We start from the raw sequence: 27333 nt of genomic DNA on the forward strand, positions 1-27333 counted from the left end.
TCTGCCTGTGAGCTAGCCAGCAGCCAGTCTCTGCTTCCTGCAGGTGCTGACTGCATTGGCTCCTCCCCAGGATGCCCTTGGTCAAGGTCACATTTGTTACTGTGCAGTCAGACTTTGTGGGCATCCACAAAGAAGACAGGGTTGCGAGGAAGGTGGGGTCTGGACCTTGGTCGGCCTCGAGATACACATTTGGAAATCAAGACCCAGAGATGGTGTTTGGAGTCACCTGCAGCCGAGGGCATCATCTAAGAAAGTACCCAGGCAGAAACCCGCACCACCCCTTGACCTTTGCTCCTGGACTTGGGAACCCCACTGCTCTGCCACAGCATGGCCATGGCTGAGCTGTGTGACTTTGGGGAAAATCACGTGTTTTCTGAACATGTTTGAGTTTTTATCTGTGAAATTAGTATATTAAGACCAATACTGCTGGGTTCTCGGGAAGGGAGCACAGAGTCTGGGCCTCCTGGAGGCAGTTAACACGTGGTGGCTTTATTATCACCAATTCATGTTGATGGCACCTCAGGACAGTTCCTGTGGGTCCTCTGCCTAGTTCCACCTTAAGCCTCCTCTGCTTTGCTCAAGTACAGAAGTCTTCCAACTGGTCCTCCTTTCAAATTTCACCATCATTGCCACCACGGCTGTCTCCCTAAAGCAGGTCTCTTTAATGGCCGTGACCAGTGCCGGTGGGTGAACTGCAGACTCTCGGACGTGACATTTCAAGACCTCACCAGTGTGGCTCCCAGTCACTTCAGAATCCTCTCGTTTGACATGAGCAGACGTTTGTTCCGTGTCTATGGGATGCCGGCTCTGATGGAACGTGCCTTTTGAACAGGGGAAACTGTCGATAAAAAGAAGCTAATGGCAGATTCTGAATCTCCGCTCACTTTGGGCAGCTCCAACAGAAAGCCTGAGACGGTGACTTAACTGCTGTTGAACCAATAACCACACAATAGCAACAGCTGAACACATTAGACTTTTCTTGTTCATAGAACAGTGAAATGTGGGTATTCAGTGGAGGCCACAAGATGGAGCTGGATTCACCAGTAAGTGCACAAAACATCCTCCACTGAATACTCACCGGAAGCTGGCAGCACACAGCCAGTTTATCAAGGTGCAGCTCTGAGTCTGTGCCCCTGTATCTCATTTTAAGGCGCCTCCTGGGTGTCCAGGAGAAGACAGGGTTGTGAGGGAGGTGGGGTCTGGACCTTGGTCGGCCTCGAGATACACATTTGGAAATCAAGACCCAGAGATGGTGTTTGGAGTCACCTGCAGTGTGACGGGGTGAGGTAAGGACAAAGGCCCCACTATGAGGCTCTTGGCATTTGGAGTTGGTAAAGGAGGAGCCAGCAGAAGACAATAAGCAGAAGGTGCTGGTATAGGGCCAGGGCGGAGGAAGAGAGGTACAGAGGCCAGGGCGGAAGAGGAAAGTGAGGGTAAGTGCTGTTGGAAGGTCGGGTAAGACTTGGAAAGGAAGTCATGTGGACAAGAGCAGTTTCCCAGGAGTGATGGGGAGGGACCCTGACTGGAGGTGGCTTGGAGAAGGAACTGGAGAGGAGGAATTTGAGATAAGTGTGCAGAGACCCCTTTGAGATGTTTGGCAAATGCTATTTGCCACTAAAGGAACAGGAGTCCTCGAATAAATGCTCACTCCAGATGCAGAGCAAACAAGTGCAGAACTAGCACGGGAGGTATCTCCTCCTACACGGGTCCCCAAAGAGGGTGACGGGCTCCGAGGGTGATGGGACCAGAGGGTGGCTGGGATTTGAGGGATGACGGGACCCAGGTGGTGCCGTCTGAGGGTGACAGGATCAGGGCATGTTCAGTGATTCCAGTTATCACTGGTTGAGGCAAGACCCTCAATGGACAGTCATGCTGGTGGGTGATGTCTGATAAGGAGTAGGATGTTCACATCATTTCACAGTTATTTCCATAGACTACATTTTAATACCAAATGCTTAGTGGATTTACAGTAGAGAAATCAGACAGCCCATATCTCATATAAGTTAAAACATCACTAGTCATAGGACAAATGAACACTGTGCTTCCTGATTGGGTGCTGTTAGAAGAACATGAGTCACTTCCAAAGAAGTTTGATTTACATGTAATTGTGAGAAACGAACCCCAAATAAGGTCCTTCTACAAAGCAACTGTCTGCTCACTTTAAATATGTCAGTCATAAAAGGCAGGGAAAGACTAAGGACCTGGTCCAGACTGAAGGAGACCAAGCAGACAGGACAACCCATGTGGTGCGCAATCCCGAGCGAGACCCTGGCCCTATTATAGACGCTCTGAAGACAGGAGACAGCGTTGGAATGTGGCTGTCACCTTGGCAGAGGACCCCAAGTTCCAGATGGGCATGCAGTCTGGCCAGGGCTTTGATTTTAGCCAGATGAGACTCTGAGCAGAGAATCCAGTTGTGCTGTGTCCAGTCTTCTGACCTACAGAAATTGTGAGAGTGTAAATGGTGTTGTAAGCTGTTAAGTTCGTGGTAATTTGTTATGTAGCAAAAAATGTGCATGCAGCCACTTGGAACGCAGATGAGCCCTGGGAAGGTTTGGGGTCAGTGGGAGAGGCACCGACCCTCTGAAACCTGGTGCCCCAGATACGTTGAAGTTCTTGGAGGGCGAGCCCTGCGCACAGGATGATGCACGGCCTCCTGGGGTGGGCAACAGGCGCTGCAGAGCTGTTGCCCTGGGAGCAAGCTCATGTCTTACAAAGGGTGGCTGCTAGTGACTAGTTCCTTAGTCACTCCGTCCACAGCTCAATCCACCCAGGTCCAGGAGCCCAGGTTTTGGTCCTGCGAGGAGAGTACAGAAGGCAGGGTGCTGGACGGAGTCAGATGGCAGGAATGACTCAGCTCAAGGGCTGTTTGCTGCCAGGCTGAGCCCGTAGGCACCCAAGTGCTCTTCCCGTCAATTTGAATGGGCAGCCGTTTCACAGCCTCCTAGTCTTCAATAGTTAGAATTAAAGAATATGTTTTAAATTGAGGGAGGAAAAGAGACGGAGGGAGAGAGAATGTGAACCATGAAAAGCAGCCATCTCTTGCCTGACTCTGGCTCTCCCCCAGATTCTGTCTGGCTGTTCCTGATCCCCGCCCCCCCCCCCCCCATTCATGGCCGTCTCCACACGGTGGCTAACAGCCTCCCAGTCTTGATTCACCAGCTTCACCCTTGCCATTCTCTGACGGGGGATTTAGCTCACTCCCATCAGTCTCTTTCCCACCCTTAGAAACAGCAATGTGGCCCTTCTCCATTCTTCCACTTGGAATCAGGGCCTCATTAAGTAACACACTGAATCTCCACTTGAACTTCCTTCTCAGTGCTGAGGTTTGAACCTCGGGCAGATTGGCAAGAGCTCCACCCCTGGGCTGCGCCCAGCCCTTTGACCTCAACTTCTTACTCCACGGCAAGACACAGGGTTTCCTAACTTTCCTCGTTGGATCTCAGCCTTTGCCCCTCTACCCTGCTTCTGCTTTCCTGCCTCTGACCATTAAAATACCTCAACAATATCCTGATTAATATTTGTACTTTGTCCTGAAACTATGGTTAATCTTTCATAATTTGTACGTCAATTCTATGAGTTTAATAGCTAGTGTGAACACCACAACAATGTGTGCTTTTACAGTGGCATGAAGTATTGTGGTGGGGGCCCTCTCCCTATTTGATGCCTGACATCATAATGCACGCTCCACGTGGCTGATGGTGCACATCAGGAACAATGTTCACAGTTTAATGTTCCTTGGTAGCTCAGGATCAGATTGTGGACCCCAAATCCTTGGGTGTCTCTTGCCGTGACCCAGTGGAGCCGTGGTGGTTAACAGTATTGTGTATGGAGCTCCCCGTGAGTGTCAGGACTTTGATGGGCTACTTGCTTGTTTTATCCCAGCAACAACCCTGTGTCACTCCCACTCGCACAGATGAGAAACGTGAGTGAGTGAGCTGGGACAGCTTCATTTGGATGAAGACTGGCGTCACGTTGGGGTTTGCCTGACCATCACCGGGTTTAGCACTGAGAGTCCTGCACCCTGGGAGTCCCCTCAGTCTTGGACAAGCCAGAATTCTTGGTCACTTTGCAAGTCCAGCCTCCGTATCCCTCTCTTTTTAAAAAGGTGATAATGATAACAGTGATGACCATTTCCGTGGCTTGGGCTTTGCTGGTCTTCGGCCATCATTACCTCATTTGCTGATGGATTGTCTGAGTTGGGAGCTGTTTTGGTCACTGTGACCAAAAGATCTGACCAGAACAAGTAAAGCGGAAGGTTTATTTTGGCGCATGATTTCAGAGGTTCGTTCACAGTCGGCGGACTCCACAGCTCTGAGCCAGAGATAAGGTGGAACACTGTGGCAGAGAGGGTGGCAGAGGACAGGAGCCCAGGACATGGCACCTGGGAAGCAGAGGGAGAGCCCCTCCCACCAAGGAGGAAGCAACCCCAAAGGCCCAGGGACCCCCTTCCTCCAGCCACACCCTACCTGCCCACAGCTGCTGCCCAGGTAACCTGTGTCCGAGAATTAATCCACCGGTGAGGTCACCCTCCCATAATCTAATCATTTCACCTCTGAGAATTTGTCTCACAAATGAACTGTTGGGGAACACCTCGCATCTAAACCATAACCAGAGCTCTTTTTATTTAAAAAAATAAAAACAAAAGAACTTTTTTTTTTGTGTGTGTGTGTGTGTGTGTGTGTGATACTGGGGAACTGGCCCAGGGGTGCTGAACCACTGAGCTGTGTTCCCAGCCTTTTTATCTTTTGACTGTTATTTTGAGACAGGGTCCCACTATGTTGCTGAAGCTGACCTCAAACTTGCGCTGTACCTGCCTCAGCCTCCTGAGTCCCTGGGATCATAGGCGAGCGCCACGGCGCTGGTTTAGGAACAGTTTTAAATCCATCCGTCGAGGAAGCTCCGGGGCCTGAGGCACCTGTATAGAACTTAGATAATTGCGTTCAGCTACTTCAGTTGCCACCAGGCACACTGGGCCAGAGGGCAGCTGGCCTTCCTGCCTTGGGAATCAGCCTCCCCACGGGCAACTCTGCTTCTCCTCTCAGGGTCCTAAGATGACTTTTTTGTTTGCTTTTAAGTCTTGACTTTTTCCCCCCCTTTATAGTAACTTCATTGATAAAATGATTTAGAATTCAAAAGTTACAGGAGTGGAAGGTCTCTACCCCATATTTGACTGGCTACTCAGTCACCTTCCTCAGAAAACAACAAATATTATCTTCCAAGTGTCCTGAGTCCCCTGGGGACTGCAGAGAGGCTCCTGTTGGGCCACAGACCTGACTGCCTCTTGGCGCGGGCGAGAGGGCCTGCTCCTCTCCGTGACAGGCCTGGGGCTCCAGGTCCCCAGCACTGGCATCTCAGGGGGCTGGCGGGGGCCTCAGGACCTGGGAAGGGGGTTTCTGGAAACTGTGCTGCAGTCTTGGGAAGGCCAGGTGAGGGGCTGGTGTGACGTGGCCTCACACTCTGGTCCATGCCCACCCGGCAGGGAAGTGTGTTCGCCCTGCCTCTGGCCCGGGTGGCCTGGTGGGGTGCATCATCCACTCCCTGCTGATGGCTCTCAGGTTTTAGGGACAGATACATTTAAAAATAAAAAGTAGGTATTCATAGTTGAAGGCTTGGCCCAGCTAAATAAGGGGGAATGGGGCAAACCACGCGGTTCTGCCACCAGGCATTGCTCACCCCAATCCTCTGTTCACATCCTCCCACCTCTTTTTCTATGAACATAAAAGAAAATATATTTTACAATGACATCAAATTAAACATCAAAATGGCAAATACTCACAAGTAATGAAGACTACGTCATTGTACGGAGGGATGGATGTTGTGACATTGTAGGGAGGCACCCCTTTGCTATCCTCATTACAGATCTGTAGGTCTGTATGTCTGTGTGTCCATATGCCTGTGAGTTACTGTACCTATCATCTATGTAACTCTCGTGTGTTTCTATGTCTCTTTGTGCCGTGAATTCTATATAACTGTGTATGCATTCACCTGTCAATTTATTAACCCTCGATGTAAGTGTCTCTGTCCTCTATGCATGTGTCTACCCAGGTGTCCAGGTATGTGTGCATGTATCATCTAAGTATCTATCAAGTTTCTACCCATTGATCTCATCTCTCTTTGTGCCTACATGTCTACCTGTCTCCATTCACCATCTCTTCACCCATGAATGTATGTACCCATGTATCTGTCATCCATGTAGCCATCTTTTTTATTGACTCAGGAGACTGTGGAGAGTGGTGACTTGAACCCTGATCTCTGATTGCCTGATGGCTGCATTTGCCCTGGGAGCTGACTGTGCAAACATGCAGGTCAGGATGCCCAGTTGTATGGTGATGCCAGCCGGGGTGGCTGCTTTTGAAGGTAGGCAGCTCTAATAGTCGGAACCTTGGATTAGATGCCAGCTCCCGGGGTAGAGAATTCTGGGTGCCACAGGATGACCTTGATGTCTTGCAAGTTTCCCTGCGTCCTTCAGACTGCCCGCTTTGCTAAAATTTCCTCATAAATGACCTTCTGAGGATGGCAGCCCACACAGTCATCGTGCTGAGCTAGCTCTGGTGTCGTCAGCCTCACCAGGGTTGGCTCCCCCGGCCCAGCTCTTTCTCTATGTGTCTGTCTGTCTTTTCTTCATCCCCTCATCCCTGCTCCGGTTCCTGGATCAGCGGCCACAGACGCGGCAGCAGACTTCCTACCACGCACGCTCTGCTGTCTTGCTTCTTTTATTTGAGACTCTTTTATAGAGGTCTTCTGTGTACCTCAGGAGCCACCTCTTCCACCTCTTCTCTTTTTCCTCTTCTTTCTTTTCTTTTTCTTTTTCTTTTTTTGGAGCTGGGGGTTGAACCAGGGCTTTGTGCATGTGAGGCCAGCACTCTACCAACGGAGCTGTACCCCCAGCCCCCCTTCCCTTCTCTTTATATGTCATCCTCATCCGTCGTCCTCCCACAATACATCTAGTATTTCTTTCTTATCTGTTGTGCCAGCTAACATGCAGAAAGTGCTACCCCCGCCTCCCAGGAGTTCCACTTAGAGCAGAAGTAGAGGAGCACGCCCCCAGCCACAGCCAGGGCTCCACCGACTCTGTCTCTTACCCCCTCCCCACACACACACCCCTGTGCATGCACACTTGAATACTACCTAAGGCAGGAACTAGAGGGTCACCGGCTCCCAGGCCTCGCCCAGGGCGCCACCCACCACATCTGTACCCTGATCTATATTCACTCTTCTCTGACTTTGTGATAATCTCTTTGTGTTAATTTTAAGAACCATTTGTGGGTGAATGTCTACAGAGTCCCCTTCATTTTGGGGGTTATTGCTCCTGTGAAGTGTGCTTTATGAATGTTGTTTCTTCTTTTCCCCAAGGTTATGTTCATGAGATGCATCTGGAGAGTGCACGGGGCTGCGCTCATTCCCTTCAGACTCAACAGCATGCCACGTGTGAGGAAATCACACTTTAAACCTAAGCATCCTAGGTGTGTGGCCTTTTGGGTGGCTTCCCCTTGGGTCTGGGTGGGAAATTCTCCTGTGGACACTTGTACTTACAGATGTATTTTGGTGCCCGGTGTACCATTTCCCAAAGGCCTGGAGTTGCTAGCCCCTAGGTAGGGCAGCTCATCAGGAAGTGCCAAACTGTTTCAAATGTCCCTGGCCCCCTAGCCCCATTCCCAACAGGCGGTCGGTTGCACAGCAGCCTTGCCAGCACTTGGCCAGACTATCAAATTATTTTTCATAAATTTTACGCTGATAAGCAATTTGGTTCACTCTGTCTCCCTTTAACAAGCTTTTGCTATTGCAAAACTGTCATAAATCCAACCTCATAGATGGCCTTGGTGACTTCTGTAAGTGTGTGTGTGTCGTGTGTTTCCTCCAAGTGGTGGCCATGCTGACTTGAAGGCACTGGGGACGTTGGTGGCTCCCTCAGTCACCCCCACTCAGCCAGTCACTGCCACCCTGGCCGCCATCAGGCTTCTCGACCCTCCCAGGGCCCCCGACAGGTTCCCTCGGACCTGGTGTGCCCGTCCTAGTTAGCGGTACATGGATTGTGCTTACCTGGTTAGAAGAGCACACAAAGGGTGAGTCTGACTCGCTTATTCATGGCCTTTTTTTTTTGGAGACTCGCAGTCCTCATCTTTTCCCCATTTGGTTTATCGTTTTTCTCGTTAATTACATAGGCTTTATTAAGTTGAGGGAACCAGCTCTTCTCTGTTGCTTACTGAGAATGTTTGACACTGACTGTAGACGTCCCGCAGACTGCTTTCACTCTCAGGAGGAAATAGTTTGTGTTGCCCTCTGCGGACCTTTTGCTTTCTGGCCCTAGGCTGTAGCCTTCTTGAGAAGGGCTCCGTCTGCCTTCCCTTGGGTTTACTTTAGGAATGTGCCTGGTTTTGTGTTCAGCTCCCTAATGTATGTGAGTCTTCGTGAGTTCACGTCGAGATCTTTGAGGCTCCTAAGTGGGGGTGGGCAGTAGCTGGCCCCCAGCCGATGGCCAGTGAATCCGTTCTTTTCCTCTGTGTACGAAGTGTCACCCTTAGCGCAGCGGTGGATCTGGTCTGTTTTTGGCTTCCCCGTATTGTTTCCTTGGAGTCTTCTTTTCTCAGTTCTGCATACTGAGTTCAAAGGCCAAGACCACTCGGCTCGAGTGGCACCGCTCCTCTGAGGACAGAACAGATCGCGGCGAGTGTTTGAACTAAGCACAGGCAGCAGCGAGCAGGGTCTCAGGCGGACACTCAGGGTCAGCCCTCAGGGTGCCTCTGCCCAGTCAGCAGACCTCCAGGAAAGGCCCCTCACAGTGGACGCTCCTTCCAGGGCAGCCAGCAGATCTGGGCGAGCAGAGGCCTCTGGTGGAGCCTTACAGGCAGAATCAGCGCCCGTCTTGGTAACGTCCCCTTGATAACTGAGAAAAAGTGGGTCACTGGCTGCGAGGCACAGGTAGGGCAGGAGCCCAGCCCTCCTGGTCCCTGGGTGCTTGTCTTTGGGCAGTGACCCTCTAGCCTAAACTTTCTGGTTCAACCCACTAACCCTCTTGGGCAGGTGGGGTGTGGCTGGGGAGAGGCCTGGAGGGTGCAACCTCTTCCCCCCTCTCTGCTTCCCAGCCTTAAACAGAGAGCTAGCTTTGTACAAGGCCAGGACTCAAGTTCATGACCACAGGGCCTGGACACTCACACTCAGGGCCGCCCTTGAGTGGTTGTTTCCAGGATTTAATGTGGTAGAACATGAGCTCTCAATGTTGGGAAGTATTATGGGCTGACGTGTGTCTCCCCCAAATCTGATATCTACCACTCAGTAGACAACAGTGCCTTGGACCGTGCCGTGTGGGAGAGGAGCCCTGAGGGAGGTCACTCCGGCAGACTTGGCCCATATGGCTGCTGTCCTCCTAAGAGGGGGGCATGAGGACACAGACATGCACGAGGGCGACCTTCTGAGGACTCCAGAAGGAAACGGTCGTCTTCACAACCAGGAGTGAGGATGGAGAAGACCCCACACCTGTCGACACTTTCCTCCCGGCTGCAGGTCTCCAGCGTTGGGAGACGACACATTTGCTCCCCAGCGCGAGCCACCCAGCCTGGGCACTTTGCTGTGAAGCTCCTAGAGAACTGGCCCTGGGCAGTCTGCAGCCACCCAGAGTAGTTCTGGATGACTCCTGCTCCGCTCAGTTTGCACTGGCCGCTCGTCTCCTGCCCATTCATGATGAAAGTTCATGGAACACAGAATGTCATGGGAAGACACGACAAAGGCCATTAACCCTGGGAGGGACCTTAGGTCTTGTCAAGCCCCCCTCATTTTGCATTTGAGGCGGAAGGGAGGATTCACACTTACTGATGAGATATTTTACATATGTGAGGGTTAAGAGCTTCTATGTCAGTGCAGGGCCCTTCAGAGGTGAGATGGCTGGACTGCGGGAGCTGTGACCTAATCAGTCCATCCCAGCTGGAGTGGCTGGCTGGGTGGAGACTGTGGGCAGGTGGGGTGTGGCCGGGGAGGTGGGTCTCGGGGAGAGGCCTGCAGGGTGCAGCCTCTTCCTCCCTCTCTGCTTCCCGGCCTCCAAGAGCTGAACAACTTTCCTCCACTGCGCTCTCAGGCTGTGACATCGGGCCTCACCTTGGTCCCGAGTAATGGAGTCAGTCCCCGATGGACTAAACCTCTGACACCAGAGCTAATTAGACTTTTCCTCTCTGTGTTGTTCCAGCCAAGTATTTTGGTCACAGTGACAAGAGGCTGACTCACACGACATATGCTATCAGGCCTGCAAGGTGGATGTTATCCCCGGTCGTGGACAGGGAGATGCCCCTGAGAAAAAGTGGGTCGCTGGCTGTGAGGCACAGGTACCAGGGCGGGACTGGAGCCCAGCCTCCTGAGTCCTGGGTGCTTGCCTTTGGGCAGCCACCCTCTAGCCCAAACTTAGTGAGCTTCAATGGCCCCATCTCTTTCCTCTGCAGGTCGTAAAATGCAGCAGACTGACGCTGCTTGGGGTGTGTTTGAAGGTGACACAGGCAAACCAGTGGCCTCCCATGACTCAGCCCCATTGACCCCAATGGTGAGTGTGGAAACCAGCAGACCTCAGACCCCACTGAGCGTGAGAGGTAGAGGTGCAGCGTGGGGGGAGCCCACCTTTCGGAGCGGGAGTGCTGAGCACAGGACCAGCAGTCAGGGCTGGTGGCTGTACTCCTGAGGACCGGGACGTGCCAAAAGAAGAGCAGGGCTGCGGTGGACCGCGGAAGGAGGAAGGACCACAGCTGGTGGGCCACGGAGGAGGGGCCAGTGCCTCAAGACGGGTGCAAGCTGTGCAGAGGGGGAAGAGGGTCAGCGCAGCAGAGTCAGGCAAGAGGCAAGAGGAGTCCCCTGGGAGAGTGGGCGCACTCTGCTGTCCCCCATGCCACCCTGTGGTGGGTCTCCAGGCGCTGACTTCCTGGCCTCCCCTGGATGGCACTGAGGAGTCTGCAGGGGGATCCCGAGAGGTTTGAGGCCACATGAGAAGCAGCCTGTGGCTGGGAAATCCATCATCAGGGTCATAACCCCTATGCACCCTGGTTTGTAATGGAAGTGAAATTGGACTCTGCTGCTTTTACTAAAAGCAGGCTTTCACGAGCTCATTCGCTTAATTATTCCCCTGGACACATGTGAAGCCCCTGGTGGAAAGGAAAGTGGGGCGGGAAAGGTGCCCCACTCCCCCCACCTGAAGAATGATTCAGCCAGAGACACGCACGGGTGGTAGGTTTGGGTTATGGGCCCCGGAGACAATAGTCAGTGCCTACGTAGCACTTGCCAGGTCCCGTTCTAAGCCTTCTATTAATTCCCTCAGTTCTCTCAGCCCCTCTCTGAGGCGGCACCTTATTATCCCCCTTTACAGGCAGGAAACTCAGGACGAGTGCCCGAGCAGGCCCCTGGCCAGGAGCTTGTGCTCCATCTTGCTCACACCCCGGTTCTACTCGGAGCGGGTAGTTCAGACCTGCCTGGGGACCCGTCCCTCTGTGCCCTCTGTTCCTGGCGCAGTTCGCCCCGCCGTCCTCCCTCCCGACTGGTGCTTCTGAGAAGAGGCTTCACTTGAGCATCTTGGTGCTCCTCCTCTTTCCTAAGCGTTCCAACCACTCAGACCCTTGAGATGCAGGAACAAAGGAGAACCGGGGGGGGGGGGGGGGGGCGTTAACAGGGCAGGGGCTGTGGCAGGTGATTTCCATTGCCATGTAAGTGATGCAAGGTGACATCAAAAGCCACACACACACCTGCCTGCCAAGTTGGGGGAGTGGTACTGTGGATCCACCCAAGGCTGGTGGATCTGAGGTGCACAGGTGGATAGTCGTGCTGGCTCCGCGAGTGGTCCGAAAGACTGCAGTTGTCATTCATCGGAATATTGGCAGGGACTGAAGACATCAGTAAGGTGGAGAGAGGAAAGGAAGAGCTGAGCAACTGCCACTCTGTTGCCGGAATGTTCCCGAGACCGACCTGCTGCTTGCAGTACCTCACTTGGCTGTGCCAGCCCAGAGCCAGACTCCCACTGAGTGTCGATTCCAGCTGTTAAGATTCAACAGGGCACCAAGAGAAACACCGGAGGACAAACGGGAGACTGACTGGGCAGAGCTGCTGGTGTGTGTGTGTGTGTGTGTGTGTGTGAGAGAGAGAGAGAGAGAGAGAGAGAGAGAGAGAGAGAGAGATCATTAGAGTGAATCTGGTTTCATGAGACAGTGCCCAGGAGGCCATCAGAGATGAGGTAAGCAGCATGGTGTACCCCTCACTTTTAAGAATAGTGTTCCTGGGATCGTAAGCCACACGCCAGGGACTCAGAGGTGCTTTAGAAGGGCATTAGTATCCCCTTCGGGCAAGGAGAAGGCCTGCTCAGTCTGGACCCAGGCCAGAACGGACCATTTTCTGTGGTCTGTGCTGCAGGTGGGAGGGTCCCTCCCAGTGAGGTCCCTCCCAGTGACCAGGGCTCCCTGCTGTGCCCTCTGCCCCTCTGTGAGTTCAGGCCTGAGCTGACCCCACAACAAGACTGACAGCAGACCTTGGATTTCCAGGGCAGGACTGGAGCAAACCAGCCAGGACTGCTCAAGGACACTGGCTTTTTGTTCCTGGGTATCAGATAGTGGGCCAGAGAACAAGGCCAGAGCACAGACAACCGCCGATTTTCTTCTTTTTTGCACTGACTCAGCCATTTCCTGTCCTTTTTCAGACTTTTCAAATATTTCTGTCTGCTCCCCTTGTGATCTCCCACTAATTTTGCCCTTTCTTCCTGAATCTCTGGTCCCTGTCCCGCCTCTAGTCTTCAGAGCCCAGGCCAGAAGGGCCATCGCCTCACGGATGCCTTTATTAGAAACCACTCTGCAGGGTCCTCTTCTCCGGAAGCGGTGTGTCCTCCCGCACTCAGAACCTTGCTCCACCCACAGGCCCAAATCTTCCCAGAGCCTGCACAATCACATGACCTGCAGCAACTGTCCCCTCTAAGGGACGATCGCTGTGACTTTTGCTTTCCCCTCTCAGCCGAGCAGGGCAAGATGCGCGCCCAGGCCCTGGCTGTTTACCACCGTGGGCCTGCCCTTCCGGCCACTGCTCCCGCGTCCCCCTCGGGCGCCGGGGGCCTCACTGCCATCCTGCACCCCACGACTGTCACTGTCACCGGCCTCAAAGCAAAAGCCCCGCGTCCTGAGCAGGGCCTGAGGGAGACCTCTGTGAGCGCAGCCAGCCTCCCCGCTTCCAGGCTTGGGCCCTTTCCAGGAGAAGGAGCGTCCCCGCAGTCTCCCAGGACAAGGTGGCCCCTACGTTTCCTATGTGGGTCCCATATCCTGGATTCCTGCCTCCCCCAAGGTAGCGGCTGTTCACCCTCCTTGTGCTTTCAGACACGTTAGAAGGTGGAGTAGGGCAGGCTGAAGTGAGGGGGCCTCCAGTGGCCTCTGGGGGACAGCCCCCCTCGCCTTCTCATTCCCAAGCTCGGGCTCCAGAGACAAGGCCTGGCTCTCCTGGAAGGTGGAGGTGCTGCTGCTGGAGGTGGCTAACAAGGGGCACAGGCGTTCCTAGGCCTCTGTGCTGTCACCCACATGCCCAAGAGTTTTAAATTTCATGTAGTGTGTATGTGTGCTTTAGCAAAAGATGAGAAACTTTCAGAATGGTGCCATTTTGGAATTGAAAACTGGTGTCTGTAGGGACTGCACTGTTCTCACACAGCCTTGAGGCGAACCCAGGAGGGACTGCATACCACTCCCACCATGTGGCCAGTCGCCTGCATTGGGTACGGAACTCTGGAGAGGATCCTGTGAAAAGCAATCCCCATTTGGAAGTGTAAATTCTAGTAACTTAAACATCCATCTTTCCTTTTTTCTCTCCCTGTTCTCTGTCTCATTTTCAAAACAGGATCTTAGGATGTGGCTTCATAGATTCACTTTATTTAAAGTTGCTTTGAAATATAAAAATGTAGAGGCATAAACTGAGGACATTGCCAGGTTCACCACCAGTTCTCAGTCATTACTGACTGCACCCCATGGTATTCAACTGATTTTTTCCTTGCATTTGAATTAAATTGATCTTAACTGATGCATTAGAAAGATACAAGTGGTGTATATTTATGGGGGAGTATATGATGTTTTGATATATGTACACATGGTGTAACGTTATTTTTAGGGTAAAAGTATTTTTCTCCTAAAGTACATACCATTTTCTTTATAGTGAAAACATTCAAAATCCTTTTTTCTAGCTTTAAAAACATAGTACGTCATCCTTACCCATAGCAATATCCAGATTAAAATAGGCTGTAACTATGTAGATAGAAATGGAAAATATTGGACAAAACATATTGAAAAAAACATTTTCCTGTTGATTTTCAATTGTAATTTGGGAAGTATTTTTTAAAAAATACTTTGCCACATTGTAATTTGTAGTATTTTCTAATGCTCTTTAAAATTTTTTTTCTAGCACCTATGCAGTTAATGAAGGGATATATTAAATCACATGGAGTTGCCAGAATTTGGGGGGGGCATCAAAAATAGTCCAATATTGATATTTTCCTATAATTCAACCCAATATGTGAAAAGGGAAAATTTTACTAGAAGGATTGTAAAGTAAATCCTTTTTTGATATAAAGGTTACCTCCTCAGTATTGGTTTTACAAGTTAAGATTTTACATATTGGGCTCCCTACAGCAGGACCATCTCAACCGTACCAGACTCTGTTTTGCACATGTGCGGCTGGGTATCCTGAGCAGAAATCCAGGAATTCCAGGGCGGCTGGAAGCCTTTCAGCACGTCCCTCACAGCATTAGCCACAATCCTGCCTGACAAGTTGGAGGTTACTGACTTTGAAACAGGGCCAGTTGCCGAGAGCCAGTGCATATTCTTTCCGTGACCCTTGAAAGCCGCCTGTTTCCTATTACTGCTTTGGGGTCTTGTTTGTCTGAGACACGTTACACAGTCCAGTTTCCTGGTTCATTTCCAGCTCTTCCGCCATCCTCTTGCACAACCCTCTTACTTTGTGGTGGGTCTCACCAAAGATACCAAGTACTGAAAGGGGCTTCTGGAAGTTATCACATTTCAGCAACAACATTGTTTAAACATCTGACAATCATTTGCGACCAAACATCTCTGGTCTCATCCATGGAAAATATCACACATAGCAAAGAAAATTGAAAAGAGCTGCAGAGGGTATCTGTGCAGCTTGCATTGTGTACTGTTGGGATGGCTCCCGGGGGACCTCAGACCGGGTAATTATTACTTCAATTTAACCAGTGGGATGTGCTCCCTTGCGTGTGGAGTAGGGATCAGAGTCTGGTTTTGAAGATGGACTTGAGAAAACAATTAGTCCATCCTCCTCCCACCTGGAGAGTCAGCATCATGGGGCATAGAGTCCGAGTCCAAGGGGCAAAAGGAGCCTTTTGGACATTCCGAGGGGGGCGGGGCAGCCCTTGCCTGGTGTGGTCTAGAGGTCGCTACCCTCAGAGGGCGTGCGGGAGAGGCCGCTGCCCATGGACTACTAGCTCACAGCCTTGGGAGTCATCCGCTAGACCTGTCTTAATCCCTGCTTAGGAACTCTGGATTCATCTTGTCTATAGGAGCCCATTGACCTCTAGATTTCTTTCTTTATTTTAAATATTTTTAAAGATGTTGATGGGCCTTTATTTTATCCATTTATTGATATGTGGTGCTGAGAATCAAGTCCAGTGCCTCACACATGCCAGGCAAACGCTCTGCCGCTGGGCCACAGCCCCGCCCTGACCTATAGATTTCTTTAAGGCAAAACTTCCAGGGCTTTTGATGACTCAGGATAAACCTGCCAAGACCCTCTGTGAGTTGGGAAAGAGTCTGTGAGGTGTGACCCCAGGTCATGGCTTGTGTCTACTCAGGTTAGCATTTCTGTCTCACGGAGACACTGACGAGGCGGGGGAAGAGGGTCCCTCAGCCTTTCTTAGGAACACACTTCTGAGCGGAATAGCAGTAGCTCCCTTTTCGTTAGTGTGAGAAAGGGGGTTCCCTGTGGAGCCTGGTAGGCCACATGCTTCTGGTAGGGAAAGTGCAGTTTTTAATGCAATCTACAAAATGAAAACTTCTCGATAATGAGCAGCCAAGCAGTCACCCACCAGGGCAGCCAGAGAAAACCGAGCTTCGTTGGTTTCCTCCCATGGTCAGACTCCTGGTTAATAATTAGAGTTGTCTGACCCCACCTCAGGTGGAGGTTTCCTGCCCCTCACCTGAGGGGATGGATTTCTGTTTCAGGCCCGAGAGAGACCTGTGGAATTCACATCCGAGGGGCCTGTACACAGAAGCACGATTGCATGTTCCTAAGCCTGGGCCAGGCGATGGAAACAGACTACTGTCCATGCTGGTCAAGACTCTGGTAGTCTCATTAAAATGTGAAAATAAACAGGTGAAGGATTTTCACACTCTACTTGATTTAACCTGATACATCCCAGGGCGAAATGCCATCGTGGTGTTGTGCTGGCAATATAAAAAGGAGATAGTTTACACTTTTGTTTCCGTGGGGGCCTTAGAACCAGTGTGTAGTTTAGTATTGATTTGGACTAGCCACATTTCAAGTGCTCGACAGCCACAGGTAGATGGCAGCTGATCAGGGCAGCGCGGCTTTGACCCATTTTGTCCCTTCGTCCCAGATGTGGTCCACATACAGGAACTCAAACTGAGCAACAAATATACCACTTACATTAACTTTGAAGTAATTCTTGAATACTTATTATGTTTGCCAAATTGAAAACTTTGGGACTCCATAGGTGAAGTTCTTACTGACTCTGTAGTTAGGCAGGAGATTTTTTGGGGGTGGGGGATGCCCCTGATGGATAAAGCACCAGGTTTCCCAGAGTAGCCATCCCTCTGTTCTCCACTCCCCTTAACCTCATGCACAGGTCTCCAGGAAACTGTGATCAAAACCCCCTTGTACGCGCTCTGCCTGCCCTAATTTGAGAGACCGAGCAGGTGGCTTTTGTCCTGTAGAACAGGATGGCTTTGGGGTCAGGAGAGACCTGAGTTCAAGCCACCCCTGCTGCGTCTAGGCTGGGAGCTTGTGAAAATCTGTAGCGTCTGTAGCCACCCTGACCCCAGAGATTTAATCATGGGACAGGACTGCTCCTCTCACGGGGCCTGAAGGGGTTGGATCAGATTCCTCCTGGGACATGTCCTCGTGAGTCAGCACAGGGGTGGAAGCACCCCATCTATTGTCCTCCGTCTAGCCTTTCTTTTCCTCTACTCCCTTCTCGGGGCCTGAACTGGTTCCTTATTCTCCATTCCCAGAACCTCCATTTCTGCCCCAGGCCCTTTTGTGGGCCGGCTTCAGTACTGTTGAAGCACCAGTGATAATGGCAGTAACGGTCCAGTTGGCATTCCCAGACCGTGGGAAATACTCCTTTAAGTCCTTCTCCATTTCGTCATCTTTTGTTTCCGTTTGACCAGCTGTACTTCTGCTTTTGACCCATGGGCGGCAGCATTGCCTAAGACATGGCTCGGAGCTGGGGCTTTCCCTGGTTAACTCCTTGTGGTGCCTTGTCATTGTCTGTGTGGCTCATTCTCTCCACCTGCAAGAGAACTTTTCATCAGAGAGCCTAATATAGGGGCTGGGGCTGGGGCTCAGCGGTAGCGCGCTTGCCTAGCATGTGCGGGGCCCTGGGTTAGATCCTCAGCACCACATAAAAGTACATAAATAAAGTAAGGTTATTAAAAAAAAAAGAGCCTAATACGCTGGACCACATTGTCAGCTGCCAGCATGCTAGAAGGACCCAGGAAACAGAGCTGCCGCCCATCAGACACTGAGAGTCCGCCTGGCCCAGAATCAAGGTGCCCTCTGAGAGGGGGCAGCAGGTCCTGGGAGAAGTGAGGGGCAGAGAGGCTGGCTGGCTAGCAGAGGCTGTGGAGAGGCATCCAAGCCTGGTCTTGTGGGCTCCCGTAATCACTGGGAGTGGCTCTCCCGCTCTCAAAGTCCCCTCCTGAGAGCTGCTTTCTGACCTGGAAGGAAGTGTTTTAGAGGAGGGCTGTGCGCTCTTTCTCACCTCGGTTTCTCTGCATTTCTCCCACACCTGACACAGTGGTGCAGCGCTCTGAGTGCTGGTCTCTCTCTGTCGATGTGCACTGGCTGATTTAAAGTTCTGCTAGGCTTTCCTTTAACTTTGCTGATTTTTGTCAGATGGCCCCAGTTAACTGATTTGGTCTGACCAGTGACTGACATGAGAAAATTTACAGAATTCAGAAAAGCACCACTGAGAAAATAAAATCACTTGTTGGTGATAACAGACGTGTATCTTGGAAACTAGGATAAAAGACTGCTGGCTCTTGTTCTAGAGGCAAGGACTGCATCAGAACAGCTTCCGCCCGGTGAGTCAAGGCCTGTGGATTCTGCGAGTAGCCACACCAACATAGGACCAGGACGCCGCGGCTGCTCTCTGTTCAACCATCTGCACACCATTTCTGTACTGACGTCTTAGGGACCCGCCGTGTGCTAGTTCTGTGCTGGCTGAAGGGAGGGGCGTTGAGGGGAGAGTAAGTCACGGTCCTCGCCTGCGTCCTTACAGCTCCCTGGAGAAGACCGACAGGCCAGGAGGTACTTGGGATGCGCTCAGTGTCACCACAGGGGAGCCCGCCTCCTGACAGCGGTGGAGGGAGTCCCTGGCTCCTCAGGACCCAAGCTGAGCCTTTGAGGGCAGACAGATAGGAGTCGTCACAGCTGGACTTGGGAAGCTGGGAGCAGGATGCTGCAGGCAGAGGAGAGACATTCACCCCGGATTGCTGAGGGCTGTGAGGAGCAGCAGGAGCCTTGGAATGACGCTGGACGCGCACGTGGGTCTTGTGGACGGGGAGTAGAGGGAGTTGAGCGTCCACAGGGAGGCAGGGGTGAGCCACGCTGAGCAGTTTTGAATGTCACCTTCTAGGGTTCGATGACAGACAGATGTGGGGTTAAGGGAGTCGGGGACATGTGGGATGATTTCCAGGCTTGGGTCACAGGGTGACTGTTGGGGATACAGAGGGAGGGCAGGGCTGGGGATGGTGACTTCAGGGGATCTGCCCAGGAGACAGCTGTTTGGAACGACTGTGAAGGAAAAGAGGTGGGTTCCAGCTGCGTCCTGTTGGATGATACTGCCGCTTGCTGAGGACCTACCGTGGGACAGACTCTGGATTGATTCTTGGGTTAAACCCTCTTAGCATCCCTCTAGCCACATGGACAGTTGAGGGAGATCGTCCAGGGTCACGGCCTGCACGGCCTCCCGGGGCAGCCGGTCCCCGCTTTACCACTGCTGCTGTTACTGATGGGTGTCTAGTCTCCACCTCACTGGGTTAAGAAACAGACCTGACCTCGTCTCACCACCCCTCACCCTGCCCACACCTGGGCTGGGCGTGCAGGTATGTTGATTTATTAACTGGCTGGGTGGATTCCTGATGCCACCAGCAGATTCTGCCACCCTAGATATTTCCTTCTTGATGGTCCCTTCATCGGAGCCTCCCTAGTACTGTGTCCCCTCAGCTAGGTGGTGACAGAAGGGCTTGGGGTGACGTGGGCTTCTCACTGCCATCTAGAGAACGGCACTGTGTGACCTGCACTTGGAGCAGCTCAGCACCCAGCCTGGCCGCTGTGGAGGGGTTTATTGGTCATCCTTTGGAGCAGGTGGGTGTAGAGCTGACAGGAAGAGGTGCTTATCTTGGAGATGGAGCATGGATCCCTTGGAAGTAGCTTCATTTTGGAGTCTGTATTATGTTTCCAGGTTTCCCTTGAATCATAGATAGAACCCGATTAGGGAACTGGAAGCCACAGCCAGGCCACGGGATCCAGTTTGGTGGTGCCTGTCTGTCCTGCCTGTGAAATTCAACCTGGAGTGTGGGGTTTCCGTGGCTGGGCCTGCTCTGCCTGGGTCTTGGCCGCCTCTGGCCATTGAGGGATGTTGAGAAGATGCAGTGGAACCGCGGGAGGGACCCATGGAAACTGTCTTCTGGTGTGACGTTTACTTGGTTTCACGTCAAGCGTCAAGCGTACCGTGTGAGTGTGTGGGCAGTGCAGTTCTTACTTCCACCGGTTTGGACAGAGCTAGAGCTGGCCTTGCAGGAGAGGGGAGACGGGGACTCGCTCTCTGCCATAGGATCAGTAAGAAGTTTCCTTCCCTGGGCCATCTCCAGCCAAGACGGCCGGCCCCCAGCTGCTCCTCCCCACTCTTTCCTGCCCACTCCTTCTTCCTGTCCAGAGATGGGCTAGCTAGTGGGCAGTCGTGAACCAAGGCAAATGCCACCTCTCTGTTAAAATGCAAGGCACCCCGGTCCTGCTGTACGTGGAGGGTGACAGAAGACCCCCACCTGCTGCGTTTCTGGAGCAGGTGCTGCAGGGGCCACAGCTCCTTTCTCCTCGTGGCCCTCAGGGACCATATGACCATATTCCCAATGTGCAACTCACAGCCTGGGGGGTCCCTCCCAGTGTGAGTGTGTGAGTGTGTGAGAGTGTGAGAGTGTGTGAGTGTGTGAGAGTGTGAGAGTGTGTGAGTGTGTGTGAGTGTGTGTGTGAGTGTGTGTGTGAGTGAGTGTGTGTGTATGAGTGTGTGAGTGTGTGTATGAGTGTGTGAGTGTGTGTGTGTGTGTGTGTGTGTGTGTGTGTGTGTGAGTGTGTATACGGTACTGGGGATTGAGCCTAGGGGTGCTCTGCCACTGAGCCACGCCTACAGCCCTTTTCATCTTTTATTTTGAGACAGGGTCTGGCGTTGCCCCAGCAGGTCTCAACCTACATCCTCCTGCCTCAGCCTCCCAATCCCTGGGATGGTAGGCACTGGCCCATCGTGCTCACAACCTTCTTTTTACACCCTGTTTAGAAGGATGGCTTTTGGCATTTTTATGTCAGCACGACAGAGACCCTTCCTTGACTCTCTGCTCCTGTGGTCCTGAGCTCTACATGATTTCCCTTCAAGTCAGCCTCTGTATCTTCTGCCCTGCTTTAACCCGTGTCTTACGATTTTGCTTGTTCCTAAGGAACTTGGAGCTGGCAGGCATCTTGATTTCTAGAACAGAAAACTAGACGGGGGTCTTTTAAAAAGGAGACTGAGGTTCAGACATTTTGTATGGATGGGCTGGGGTGTAGCTCAGGGGCATAACACTTGCCTGGCATGTGTGAGGCCCTGGGTTTGATCCCTAGTACTGCCCCCCCCCTCAAAATCAGGAATTTTATACGGAGCCTGGGATTGAGAATGAGGAATTCAGGTTTAGAGTTGATGGATTTCAATTCATGGAGTACACCAGGCAGGTCAGCAGATCAGATGACCTTTAAGACTGGCTAAGCCTGGAGAGTGACCTTCCTGGAGAACAAATCGTGTCTCTGGTAGAGGATGAGATCTTCAGGATGACCTCGAGTGGTGGACACACAACATCCTCACCCAGGGAGGGAGGACAGCCGGCAGCTCGGGGAGCCCAGGGCGTGGGGCTCCTCATGGTTTTAACAACACGGGTTTCCATTTAGCCACCACCCGGTGCGTGCAGAAGGCTTGCTGTCCGTGGCCATAGCACCCTGAGTGGCCTGGTCCCTCTGATTCGGAAGAAGGCTTCCTGGCAGCTCATTCATAGGTCAAGGAGCTGAGGCCAGGAAGTTGGGTCAGTTGCTCCAAGGTGACGCACAGCACCTTCGGTGACCTTGACCTCGGCTTTCAGCCTCCTTACATACACTGAAGGTTCGTTTTGGTGAGCAAACGTGGCAGACAGAAGGCAAATGCCGTGCACATTTAGGGCCCTCCCTCTCTCCTGGACGGCCAGCCGCTTCTGTCCTGTGAAGTCTGACAATGAGAAGTGGGAACCCCGAGAGCCGCGCTGGGGAGAGCAGAGAGGAGTAGGAGGACGCGGAGGGCAGGCTGAGGCCCGCGGGGAGTTGGGGTGTTCGGGAGCCTGAACCTGATGGCTGCCTGTGCCTGTGGGAGTGGGGGGGGGGTCGCGAGACGGCTCATTTCATGATGGAGGTTCCCTGGTGCTGTTGAAAGAAACTGCGCAGAGCTCTCCGTCGCGTTCCAGACCTCGCCGAGAGCTGCCCGTTCTTCCTGTGGACTCAGTGCAGCTGGCCCCCTGTGTGGGGACATGGCTCGCTGTCACGAGTTCCCACTCTGTCCAGCGGCTGGGCAGGGACAGAGAGGTCAACTGCATGTTAACTCCATGCGAGGCAATGCCAAGGAGGACTGTGGGGAGCAGGCCGGGGAAGCCAGCTGTCCCATCTCCGTGGCTCTGTTGGTGCGGGGACAGCCACCTCCAGGTGTCTCAGATTTGCATTCGGAGGTCCTCGTTTTGGAGGCCTGAGGCCCAGGAGGTTGCGTTAGGCCTGAGGTCCAGGACTCTGCTCTTGTCCGATTCCCAGGAGCAGCTCCTTCACGGGGACAGAGATGGCCCAGCTCCACGGGGAGATTTCCTTTTGGCCACTGTCTCCCGTCGTGGCCAGCATGGTCTTGTGACTGACCCCCCTGGGCCGCGAACGCTGGGTCTCAGCAGAGTCAGGGCGGGGAACAGGAGAACTGGGGCCAGAGGTCACCCTGGCACAAGCCTGTCTGAACGTCCGGGAACCCGAGGTCTGATTTTGTTGGGCACTGATACTTTATCTGAAGCCCGTTAGTTCAGGGGCAGGAAGCGGGTTGCTCATTAATTATGCACCAACCTTGAGAACAGACTTCTCTTGTAGTAACTGATCGCAGGAGCCGCAGCTGAGTGTGAGTAGAAGCAGATACTTCTCTTCCTTGAGCTACTTCCTCCAGCAGCAGCAGTAACCACGCTGGCAAAGTGTGACACTGACTAGAAGGCTGGCCAGTGCTCGGTCAGCGGTCAGCCCTGTGATCTCCACAGCCCCTTCTCTGGTCACAGACTTACATCATTCACCCTAGGTGACATCTGGAATGATCTGCATCATTTGGACGACCAACCTTGGGTACCGAGTCTAGAAGCCACCCACGTACCTGTGACCTGGCCTGGCGGGCGCTCAGTTTTGTATTAGACACGACGCTTTGGGCTGCATGAAACAGTAGGCAGTCAAGGTGTCGGGTCTGCTTGGGCTGCCACAGCAACGCTCCACAGAGGGGTGGCTGGGGTCAACACAGACCCGGTCCTGCCATTTTGGAGGTTGGGAGAGCCAAGGTGAGGCCCGTGCCATGGCTCCTGGGTGGCACCTTCTCTGTGTCTTCACGTGGTGGACATGGCATGGAGTCTCTCCTAGCTCTCTTTTATAAGGTGCCAATTCTGTTTGTGAAACTGCCCCCCATGACCCTGCTGCATCCACCTCCTGATACCGTCACCTGGGTCAGGATTTCAGACTCAAAATACGGATTTTGGGGACATAAACATTCAGACCATACAAAATCAGACTAAAAAAAATCACCATTTACCAGCTGCTTTGACTGAAAAGCCCACACTTCTTAGCCAGGCTGACCGTCGAGGGGCCACCTTTCCATCACTCAGCTCTGCCCCACGCCTGGTCTGCGGCAGGTTGCAGGGTTGGCAGTACGGCGGTTAGCAGACCTGCAGAGACCTGAGTGACAGGTGCTGAACCGATCTGGAATCCCTCTGAGGAGTCTTGTGACCTTCTGGAGCCTTGGTTTCCTCATCTGCCTCACCAGAGCATTAAGTGGAGGTTTAATAAGCTGCTACAAAGACCACCGGCTTTGGAGTGGCCCCTGGATCCGCCACTGTCTGAGGTGCTTATGACACTTGATTGTGGGTTGTTTGGGATTTAGGGTGATAGCATGAACACAGAACCTCGAATAGCCTGCCTGGCACCTAGGGCCACGCAGGGGACAGCAGCTATTGACTGAGAGGGTTGTTAAAAGAGGCCATTGGTGGGTGGAAAGGACCTGGAATGTGAAAGGTCCGTAGGGATTTTCTGGGCAGCAAGGCAGGCCTGGTGTGGAGTGTCCTCTTCCCTGCACCACAGCTGTGATGAAGGACGGACACCACGCGAGCCTGCCCCGGGGAGGCACCTGGGGGCTCTGGCGCTGCCTGGGTGCTTTCCAGGAGTTTGTAGAGGGGAGGGTCTGGCTCTGTGTTCGCGGCACTGCCTCAGATTGCCTCGAGGGTCAGATGGTCTTAGTGACCTTCATGTGGTAAATATTTCTTTTCTGAGGTGGATGGTATAAATCTGAACCAAATTCATGAATCAGGTAGACCAAGCTGAATAATTCTGATTCAAATTAAAAAAGAAAACTCGGGTGATCACTTTTCCTCCGACGTAAGCTGGCTTTCGAACACAGCAGTGTGAGCTGAAGCACTTAAAGGTCAGTTCCACGACCCACCTTTTACATAAGGGTCCCACAAGCTCAGCACAGCCAGCTGCGACGTCAGCGCTGGGACACAGAGGAGCAGGTGGCGTTCTGTGGGGCTCGTGGCCTGGGGGGAGCGAGACCCGACCAGCTGCCACGTGACCCCATGGCGGCACGCGCCCAGGTTCCTGTGGGTCCCTGGCGACGGGTGTGGGTGAGGTGGGGCCTGGTGGGTGTCTGGGAGGTGTTAGAGGAGGTGCTTCACCAGGAGGTTGCAGGGTGACAGGAATCTAGAGAACCAGGAGGGTCTCGGGTGTGTGGCGTGGACACCTTGGTCCAGAGAGAAGTGCGCGCCGAGGCTGCAGGCCCTGGAGGGCCGCAGTGTTCCGAGGAGCCAGGGAGAACTAGAGCCAGGGAGAACTAGAGTCAGGGGGACTCAAGGCAGAGGCCCTCGATGGTGCAGCTGGGACAGGCGTTTGACTCCAGTGTGTTCCTAGAGCTGCCCTTGAATCCCTCTAGGATGTCCAGTCTCAAAAGGCAGCTGGGGGAAGACGTGGCTCTTGCCTGCTCATCCCTCCAACCAGACTCTCTTGTGCTGGGATGAGCCCAGCCCCCCCCCCGCCCCCCGCAGCCTGGGCATGCCTCCACCCCTGAGTCGCACCCCAGCAATCCTTGAGGACTACAAGGATACACGCCCCGGGGTCGAGAGATGTGCCTGCCCTCCTGCAGGGAGGAAGCAGAACGGCTCTGGATGGGCATCTCTGACTCCCGAGCCCACGAAGCACTCTGAATCCCATGTTGTCCTCATCTGATGGGCCAGAACTTCGCCTCGGACAGCATCTGGGCGTGAGGTTGTCCGGTGCAGCCTGGAGCTGCCGGTGTAGCAGCAGGTGCCAGGCCAGGGCCCCGGGGAGTCCTGGCTTCAGCAGGCCTGAGCTCCCCTGAGGGACGGAGCGTCCAGAGTCCCGGCTCCGCGGCTGAGAGGGGTCTAGTCAGGAGGCTCCCGACCCTCCAACGTGTTTGCTCAGTGAGCTCACACCCCACTAATACCACCGAGATGCGTTTCTTCCTGGCCCTCTCCCTCTCCCTCTCCCTCTGTTCCTCAGTTTCCTCTGTTAGTCCCTTTTGTCTGTCTCAGTGGTTTTCTGTTCCCAGGTGGTAGTGTTGGGAAAGCCCAGACAACTGGGCTTCTGTGAGTCGGTTCTGCCAGGATCGCCTCTGTCCCTGTGCGTGTCCCTGCTGTCTCCACACGGCGTGTTCTTCTGGCTGAGACCCTGTCTCCCCTGTGCCTGTCACAGACTCCCTGCCCATGTCCCTGGGGCTAAAACCCACCTAGTACCTTCTGGCCACCACTAGGTGTTCTGAAAAATGTCAGCCTTGCCACCCAGCACAGCCCCCATCTACACTCTGCCTCCTGTCTCTGCCCTGGGTGGACTCGGTGCCCTGGGTTCTGATCCTGCCTGCGGACTGGGAGCTTGGGCCGCGTTTGGACCTCTCTGAGTCCCTATTTCCTCACTGTACAGAAGAGACCTTGGTGGCTCTGAGGTGAGAGTGACGGTGCCTGGCTTGTGCAGATGGCTCCTGTGGTCACTCCTGGTGGTGGTTTTAGTTCCTCCCTCCCCCTCTTCGACTTCTGTCACCCAGCTCGGTGGGGCTCTGCTGCGGTCACTGAGGCCAGCAGGGAACACTGTTGTCAACTAGCGTGACCCCTGGTGTCCGGGACGTGTGTTGGATCTGCCCTCTGATGTTTGACATTGCCCTTCTGTCGCACTCTGTGCTCCTTGTTTTATTTTGGTCCCCGATGGAGACAAAAGTGCCGAAATGATGATGATAAAGACTTTCAGCCTCTCGGCTACCTGCAGTGTCCGGCGCTTGCTCCTCTGGTCTAGACTGACCCGCAGTGTCCAGTGCTTGCTCCTCTGGTCTCCACTGAGGCTGTGTGGCCCGACCCTGAACCTGGACCTGCTGGGACACTCTGAGGCAGTGCAGCCTCCTGTCTGTCCTGGGCCTTGCCACATGCCTCCTGCTGGGGCAGGGCAGCTCAGGCCTCTGTGAGTCACTAGTGGGGGACTCGCTCTGACCACTTTGACTGTCCCCGGCCATTCCCATCCCTGGGCATGTGGCAGAATCACCAGAAGCTTAAGAAGTACGGATGCCCAGACCACACTCTGGGCCAGCAAAGCCCGGCTCTTTGTGGTTGGCATCCAGCTGCGGGGTCTGAAAGCTTGCCGGGGGTTCTTTCCTGGGCTGAGGTCGGGAACCCCTCTAACGGAGGTCTCCCCGCTCCTCCACCTGGCGAGTGGGCTTCTGTGTGTCCCAGGGTGTGCTGGCCGCACCAGGCTTGTAGCATTAGCTTTTATGAGGCCATGGTCTCTTAGGGTTCCCACTATGGCAGGAAAGTCACAGTTGATTGTGCCAGAACAGCTTGGGGGCTACCCAAGCCCCGCTGCTCCCTGACACGCGGTGTGCCCGGGAACAAGGCTCCCTTGCCCCAGGTCACCGGTGCCATGCTAGAGCACGACAGGGCTCCCGGAGGTCCTAAAGTATTTATGACACGTACAGTGTTTCTGCCAGGTGAGTCACCAGGAGCAGGGCACAGCTGCCACCGGCTGCTTGGGACTCTGTCCCTCCCTGAGGACTGAAGCAGGCGGCAGAGGGGACTTAGGCTCCTCGTCCACCTTGGTGATGGTATTTTGCAGGGGAATCAAGACCGTTCACAAGACGGTGTTTGTTGAGATACAGTTCACAAACTGTCACTTCGGCTGTTTTAGGTGTACCGCTCAATGAGTCTTGGACAGCCAGAGCCGGCAGCCTGTAGCCGCCACACAATCCAGCGTTAGAATTTTCATCATCCCCCAAACCAGGTGCCCGCCTCAGTGCGGGCCTGCGCCAGCCCTCACCAGCAGCCTGGGGCCTCCTCCTGTCTCTGAAGCTTCTCCTTTCTCCGACATTTCCACCTGCGGGGCCAACCCCAGTGTGGCCTGTCGGCGTCTCCCACTTGTGGAGTTCCGGGCTCGTCGGGGGGCCGTAGCTTGCCCCAGCGTTTGTTTCTTGTTCTTCTGCTGACTGGCACTTGACCGAGGGGATGTGCGGCTCCCTCTTCTTATCTGCTCTCAGCTGGTGGCACCAGCTCCTTGCCTCTTGCTGGGAGGGTTTGCTCCAGGAACAGC

At 53.5% G+C, this 27333-nt stretch overlaps 1 protein-coding gene across 1 annotated transcript in view; it reads left to right on the plus strand.

Annotated features, from left to right (window-relative positions):
• LOC308651336 (uncharacterized protein) overlaps positions 1–13331 on the plus strand; it is a gene marked incomplete at both ends in the record, with an annotated part of 16275 nt that extends 2944 nt beyond the window's left edge. Inside the window, 4 exons of the mRNA XM_081298248.1 lie at positions 10431–10528; positions 11342–11483; positions 12967–13154; positions 13323–13331. Of these exons, the coding sequence (XP_081154374.1) occupies positions 10431–10528; positions 11342–11483; positions 12967–13154; positions 13323–13331 (437 nt within the window). The remainder of the gene's footprint in view (positions 1–10430; positions 10529–11341; positions 11484–12966; positions 13155–13322) is intronic.
• Between the last annotated feature and the right edge of the window lie 14002 nt (positions 13332–27333).

Source organism: Spermophilus citellus (assembly GCF_964194105.1).
Source record: "Spermophilus citellus genome assembly, chromosome: 6".
NCBI classification, from domain to species: Eukaryota; Metazoa; Chordata; class Mammalia; order Rodentia; family Sciuridae; genus Spermophilus; species Spermophilus citellus.